This window comes from Pangasianodon hypophthalmus, chromosome 14 (assembly GCF_027358585.1).
Source record: "Pangasianodon hypophthalmus isolate fPanHyp1 chromosome 14, fPanHyp1.pri, whole genome shotgun sequence".
NCBI classification, from domain to species: Eukaryota; Metazoa; Chordata; class Actinopteri; order Siluriformes; family Pangasiidae; genus Pangasianodon; species Pangasianodon hypophthalmus.
This window is the reverse complement of record NC_069723.1, coordinates 25999932-26006944: the sequence shown is the minus strand read 5'-3', so window position 1 is coordinate 26006944 and position 7013 is coordinate 25999932. Positions and strand designations below refer to the sequence as shown.

At 48.1% G+C, this 7013-nt stretch overlaps 1 protein-coding gene across 1 annotated transcript in view; it reads right to left on the bottom strand.

Annotated features, from left to right (window-relative positions):
- The window catches only part of chd7 (chromodomain helicase DNA binding protein 7), a 96089-nt gene continuing 89076 nt past the window's right edge, over positions 1-7013 (bottom strand). Inside the window, 9 exon segments of the mRNA XM_034310524.2 lie at positions 1-2276; positions 2635-2739; positions 2832-2972; positions 3142-3324; positions 3600-3992; positions 4768-4995; positions 5221-5378; positions 5632-6393; positions 6912-7013. The exon segment at positions 6912-7013 is cut by the window's right edge and continues 104 nt beyond it. Of these exon segments, the coding sequence (XP_034166415.2) occupies positions 1308-2276; positions 2635-2739; positions 2832-2972; positions 3142-3324; positions 3600-3992; positions 4768-4995; positions 5221-5378; positions 5632-6393; positions 6912-7013 (3041 nt within the window). The 3' untranslated portion in view covers positions 1-1307.

Genomic DNA, 7013 nt, shown 5'->3' with positions numbered 1-7013 from the left:
TTTGGTTTCTATGCGAATATCATGAGTCACTTTTATTAAAAGCATCATTACTACAGTTGGCAGCCATTTACAGTTCATCATACATGATGTTTCAAAAAAAGGGAAAAAGAAGAGACACAAAAGATAAAGGAAAAAAACATTTACAACGTTTATGTCTGTAAACTTCAAGGCTAGTTTAGAATTGAGGTAATGCTGTTCAGCTTGGTGGCTAAAGTAACAAAAAGTCCATTCAAATAGATAAAGGTACCTGATTTCATCCTTACACCAGTGCATCAACGTGGAGATCGTTATGAGACAATTCGACCGCAATAATTCATGACACGTCCATTTTCTGAAACCCCACCCCCTCACTCACTCACACACACACACACACACACACACACACACACACACACCTTAATCTGCCCCCTCACACACACACACACACACACACTCCTTGATCTGCCCCCTCATACACCCACACACACACTCACACACACACACCTTCATCTGCCCCCTCATACACCCACACACACCCCACCTCCTCTCTTCCTCACACACACACACACACACACACACAGATCCCACCCCCTCACACACACTGTGGTAAAGTAGAACATTCAGGAGCTGCCTTCGGTTATTGCTGTCTCCACAGGCCGAGCGTCTCCTCACCCGTATAGATTGTCAGTGTGAGAGACTTGAACAGTCCGAGTGTACGCTTTGATATGTGAGAACTTCATCCCTCAGCAGAACAGTACGACAAAAACAAAATCCTCATTTCATTCACTTTTCAATTCTGGTTTCAGCAGCTTGGAGAGAGTCGCTCGTCTTAATGCTGTTTAAAACTGTACGCCACTGAACGTTCGTCATCGAGATGCTACTCACTCACCGTTTACAATATTGACAGTAGAGAGAGAGGAAAAAAAAATAACAATAAACATAAATTTAACAGAAAGAAGCAGCACAGCACTATCGGAACTTTCTCATTCCTAACAGGATCGGGATGTTTCAGTCATCGCCTCTAAAAACCACATCATCACAGGCGACAAACCAAACCCCTTTCACACCCAGAACATGTCCACTACAGCCTGTGTGTGTGTGTGTGTGTGTGTGTGTGTGTGTGTGTGTGTGTGTGTGTGTGTGTACTACACTGGAGTCCTGCAGAGACATCATCGTTGTGTTCCCTCATCATGGTATTTTTTACCTGTCAAAAAAAAACTAAACCAAAAATTACATAAAAATTCAGAGTTTGGGACATCAGTAGAGTTTTTCATTAAAAAAGCCCTCAGAGGTAAAAGGCAGAAAGTCAGTCAGGCGGATTTGTCTCTTCAGTCACTCTTGTCCTCGTCGTCTTCTCCAACTTCTTCCTCATCATCATCATCATCATCATCGTCCTCCTCTTCCTCTCCTGCCTCCATGGAGTCCAGTTCCTCGGCCGCTCCGGTCAGATCCTCCGTTTTGTTCTCGCCCTCCTCGGAGTCGCTGTTCTCCAGAGTGCCGCTGAGTTTCACCGCATCCTGGTTCTGCGCCGTCTCCTTGTTTGCCTCCTTCTCCTCTCCGGCGGCTCCTAAAGCGCCGCTCATTGCGTTCTGGAGCTCAGTGAGAGCTGCTGGGGAAAAGCCGGGCAGCCCCAAACCACCCAAGCCAGGGGGCAGGAACATGGAGGGGTAGAAAAGTCCGGGAGCCATGGTGGAGAGCAGGAATGGGTTAAACGCCAGAGGACCGGCAGAGAGATTGGCTGCAGCGGCAGCCGTGTTCGCGTCGCTCGACTCTGTCTCGGCAGGTTTCTCTGCTTCCTTCTTCTTCTCCTCACCTTCTTCCTTGGGTTCTCCATCTTTGTTTGTCTCCTCAGACTCCGAAGCGGCCGTGGTGTTTGTATTGGCGTTTAAGTTAGCAGCAGCGGCAGCGGCAGCCATGTTGCCCCCAAAAAGCCCCCCAAGGCCAAAGACATTGGGCAGCGCGCCCATGGCAGGCAGCATGAGGGGCAACATGGTGGTGGCGTTCTTGTTATCTGCAGCTCCTGCACCCAGAGAAGGAGACAAACCCATGAGGAGCTGCAGGTTCTGTAGGTTCTGCAGGTTCTGCAGGCTGCTTAGGTCCATTCCCCCGAACAGGCCGTTCAGCAGGAAGGGGTTCACACCCGAGGTAGAGGCTGAAGAAGCTGCAGAGAGAGAAGCTTGAGCTGCTGCTGCTTTAGCAATCTCAGACTTAGGTCTTCGTCCCCGGCGCCGGACCCCCTCTTCTCTGACCACCGGCCCGGTCAGGAGACGGTCAAACATGGACTCGGGCAGGAAACCCTGCAAAATCAAATGAAGTTCATTTAATCACTCCGATTAACCAAATAAAACACATCAAAATAGGTAAACAATGATGTCGTTAAAAGAGCACCAGTGAGTCATGAGCTAATTATTATTAAGTAAAATTAGCATCCTGTTACAGGCCGCGAGCAAACAGCATTTGTTTGTGTATAAAGAAGTATTTGCTTTTGAGCAGAGCAGGAAGCTTCCCTGCGGCTGAAAAACACCTACATGCTACTCTTAGCTTAGCTAGCTAACACTGCTTCACTAAGTACAAACTTCACATGTTACGATGATTTTAAAGCCTGTGGGGAAAAGGATGTCTGTTAATCTGGAGTTAATCTGCACTTGAACTCACAGATTGTTTGACGATGTCTGTCCAGTCTGGAGCGATGGCGTACTCTGGATTCTCAGCCAGCCACCGTGGCAGATCCTTCATCGGAGGAGCCATAGCGCCCCCCATCTGCAGCACAACAGAACACACGTTACACTGAGAACCAGCCACAGCAAACATACAGCACAAGGAGAGTGTGATTTTATCTGTGTAGCTCTTGCCTTTCGGCCATTCCTCTTATTGACCACAGGCACTCTCTCCTCTCCGGTCAGCGTGTTGATGTCAATCTTGTTTGGGTTTCGACACCGATGTCTCTTCTGCTTCGGTTTACCCAGCTGTGAGAGGAGAAGCTCCTCACTCTTCTGCACACAAAACACAAAGCATAACAGCTTCAGAAAAACAGATTATGTTTTTACTCGTCGCGTTAAGCACGACCCTGACTCAGCGAAATCAACTCCATAAACAAACACTTTTCCACCAAAACGTTTCTCCAGTCAGGAGTAAAATCGTGACCGTATCCGTAACACTCACTGGTATGAATCCAGTGTAGGTGGGATGTTGTCTCAGCCACTCCTGTAGGTCCTTCGTGCTCGCTCCATCCTCTCCTTTAACATGCTCGCCCTCCTCTTTCTGCGCAGGAGCCGGAATGTGTCTCGGTGCTCGTGCAGGCCCGCGTGCCCTGTCTCCAAAACCTTTGGTCCCGTTTGAATCTTCCTGTAAAGGCGACGGTAAAGAGACGAGTTAACACCTGCATCTCATGCTCTCTAATCACGGAGTTAAAGAACATGCTAGCACAAGCGTCAGCGCAGTCAGGTGTAACAGTGCAGCAGCAGCGTTAATGCATCACAGCAGGTAGAAATTTTACACCAGCACACGATTCAGCACAGTGTGTTTAACAAAGACTGCTGTGGGAAGGTTAAAGGAACATTTTCACTAGTTCACATCAGTATTATTATTAAATCAGACGCGTTGAAGGAAATGTGTTTTACCGTGTTGAGCTGCGAACTCTTATTGCCCATGAAGAGCAGCTCGAGGCCCTCGACGTTTTTCCTGCGTCCTCTCCTCCTCCGTGTGGGAATTTCAGCCTCCAGCATGGCTCCGTTGGCCCTGGAGGCTCCGGCCGCTTGCAGCAGCTCCATTGGGGAAGCCACGGCGCCGGGGAACACTGAAGAGGAAGAGGAGGTGGAGGAGGAAGGAGCCAGGCCGTGCAGAGTTTTAGTGAGGTCCACAGCTAGAGTCTGACCCTCTGCAGCGTGAGACTCGCGGAGCTGCGCGACCATCTCCATCAGATTACGCCGCTTAGCGGCTCGCTCAGCCTCGATCTCCACTTTCCTTCTCCTGCGTCTCCGCTGGCGAGGGACAGACAGACTCAGAGCCTCGTCCTGTACACACAAACCAGTCAAGATGAACGACAGATCTCAAACAAAAAGGACTTTAAATAATCAGAGCCAAAGGGAATAAAGATAAAGTCTGAGTCAGTCGAGATTCACACGCCTGATGATATTATTCCAAGGTAGGCCTGAATGTTACAAGTTCAGTGCTCTTAGTTTCTTCATTTCTCACTTCTGTTTACTTTTTCCCAGCCTGGAAGTTAGCTCCACCCCCCACCTGGCCACAGCCTGGCCAATTTTATCTGTAAAGCGCTTTTAACAATAGACATCGTCACAAAGCAGCTTTACAGGAATCCAGATATGGATATACATTTATCCCTAATGAGTGAGTCAGAGGTGACGGTGGTGAGGAAAAACTCCCTGAGATGATGTGAGGAAGAAACCTTGAGAGGAATCAGACTCTAAAGGGAACCATCCTCATCTGGGTGCAACGGATAGTGCGATTATAAATCATTCCCTTCTATAACTGTGTAATACATGGACAAATAGTGCAGTTGTTTAAACAGGAACTTATGAGTATGAGCATCAGAGTTATTTCTGAACTCATTATAGTTTTAACTTGAAGTTTCAGGTAACGTTTAATATCAGAAGAAACCATCAGTTTCATCTGAACACGTTTGAAATAAAGTCTCTAGGTTGAAGAATGGCATTCTGGGAACTGGAGGACAGACGGAGACGCTGCGACTGGGAGGAAGTGATGGGTGGATAACTGTGTGTGTGTGTGTGTGTGTGTGTGTGTGTGAGAGAGAGAGAGAGAGAGACTTGCCTTATTGACCTGCGGTGACATGGTGATATCATCACTCCCGCTGTAGCTGCTCTGATTCATCATAGAGAAGTCTCCCATGCTCCTCCTGGGCATAGGGCTGTCCGTTGCCATGGCGCCATATCCAGGCAACAGGCCAGGCAAGTCAAAGAACTGCCTCCTATTGGATGGCCACTTGCCCTTGATGACTGCCTCGCAGATGTTGTCCATCCGATTGATCATCACCCGGTCCTGCAACACACCCAGGACAGACGTGTGAGTGTGTGTGTGTGTGTGTGTGTGTGTGTATTTACAATGAAACGTTAAGAGCATGATGGGAAAATGGATTCAGTTAGGCCTTTAAACAGTGAACAATAAACTGTCCCTAAAAGCCATAGAGGTTTTCACTTGTATAATAAAATTAAGAACTGTGGAGTAAATGTGTAGGAACATTCACTACTTCCTGTATTTATTCACCTTCGGCCAGAAGGAGAACGCAGCTCGTTCACCGAGCATCTGAGACACAGAGGGCTCCACATCGTCCATGCCGAAATAATCCCGCGTCTCGTCTCGCGCTGTGCTCATGGAGGCGTTACTCTCCTCGTCAAAGTTCTTCCTGTCCGAGGACGCGCCGGCTAACGGAGACAGAAAATTATAAACCACACAAACGTTAAAGGTCAACACAACTCGATCTCATCGCGCCTCGCTTAAAGACGGTCACTGAAGTGAAATTAGCATATTTAAGTACATGTACAAGATAAACACACCCTGCAGTGTTAGTCTATTTATTTACTTTATATTAAAACAACATAAATAAATGTGAATTCATGCTACAAATCTGGATAAACAGATTCCTGGCGCTGGCTGTTAAAGATCTGCAGTGTTTACCTTCAGCCTGTGACGATTTCTCTGATTTGTCGTCTTCATCCATCTTCTCCTCCTCCTCTTCCTCCTCAGAGGTCTTCTCAGTGTTGGGTTTGTGGTTCTCTGGACCCGCTGGGTTCTCCTGCTCCTCTTTGTTTGTGTCTTGGCCAACAGGAACAGGAGGCGTGGGCGTGTCCTCTGACTCTGTGACCTTCTCCTCTTCGGTCATTTGAGGAATGCTGTGATTTTCTTCACTCTTCACTTCTGCTCCGGTTTCTTTCTCCATCTTCTCCTCTTTCTGATTCTTCTCTTCCTCTTCAGTCTTCACTTCCTGTTTGGGTGAGGCAGCCTCTGTTTTCTCCTCTTTCACTTCCTCCATGTCCACTTTCTCTGCAGTGTCGTATTTGAGCTCGTCCTTCAGCTCCTCGTCTTTAACCAGATCCACGGTGGTGAGAGGGTTGGAGGTCAGGACCATCTCGGCTCCTCGGCTCTGGATGAACTTGCGCTGTGCCTGCAGGAAGCTGAGCTCGGGGTCGTTCTGGATGTGGTAGTCTGTGCGACTCACTCCGTGCTTGGCGGCTCCGTGGAGAAGGTCCCGGTCGTGTTTTCCCGCCTCCCACCAGGCCGGGAGGTCGGCGCTGGGCTGACACAGGCGGAGTCTCTCCTCCAGCTCGGGGTGGGGCAGAACCTGCTCCCTGATCCGCCGCAGCAACTCGATACGGTACAGAGTCCGGGAGGCTCGCTCCTCTGTGATCGGGTCGATGATCAGCGTTGGGTCGGCCAGCTCTGCGGGGAAACAGGAAACACGTTACCCTCCACTGTTAGCATCAAACACTTCAGGATTAACTCTGAAACAGGATTACAGAGTCAGGAAAAAACCCTATACACGCCAACTAAGGTTCTGCACAGTGACGGGGTGTGTGTGTGTGTGTGTGTGTGTGTGTCACCTGTACACCAACACACCTGATCATGTGACATCACAGGATTTTTATTTATTTATTTATTTTTTAAACTTAACATTAGTTAGCTCATGTAAATCTGGCACTGGGTTTTAATTACACAATGAACTAAAGAAAGACTATAAAAAGATGGTGATGTCATCACGCATCAGGAAGTAATGAGTTCAGATCTGCACTCGTATTCACGCTGTCTGTTGGTGGCCAGGTTTCAGATCAAAAGAGATGCTGATCTCACAGTTAAATCAGAAGAGAGTGAAATTAGATGAACTAAAATGTGAAAAGTTATTTAAACAAACTCTGTGTTTAAACGAGCCTCAATGTGCTGAGAAAAGAGGACAATCGTACCCGAGTCTTTGACCTGCATTCGACACACTCGCTTGCACATGGCCACGAAGGCGTAGTAATATTTCTCCAAACTTTCGTCGGTCTTCTTATCGAGACGAGCGA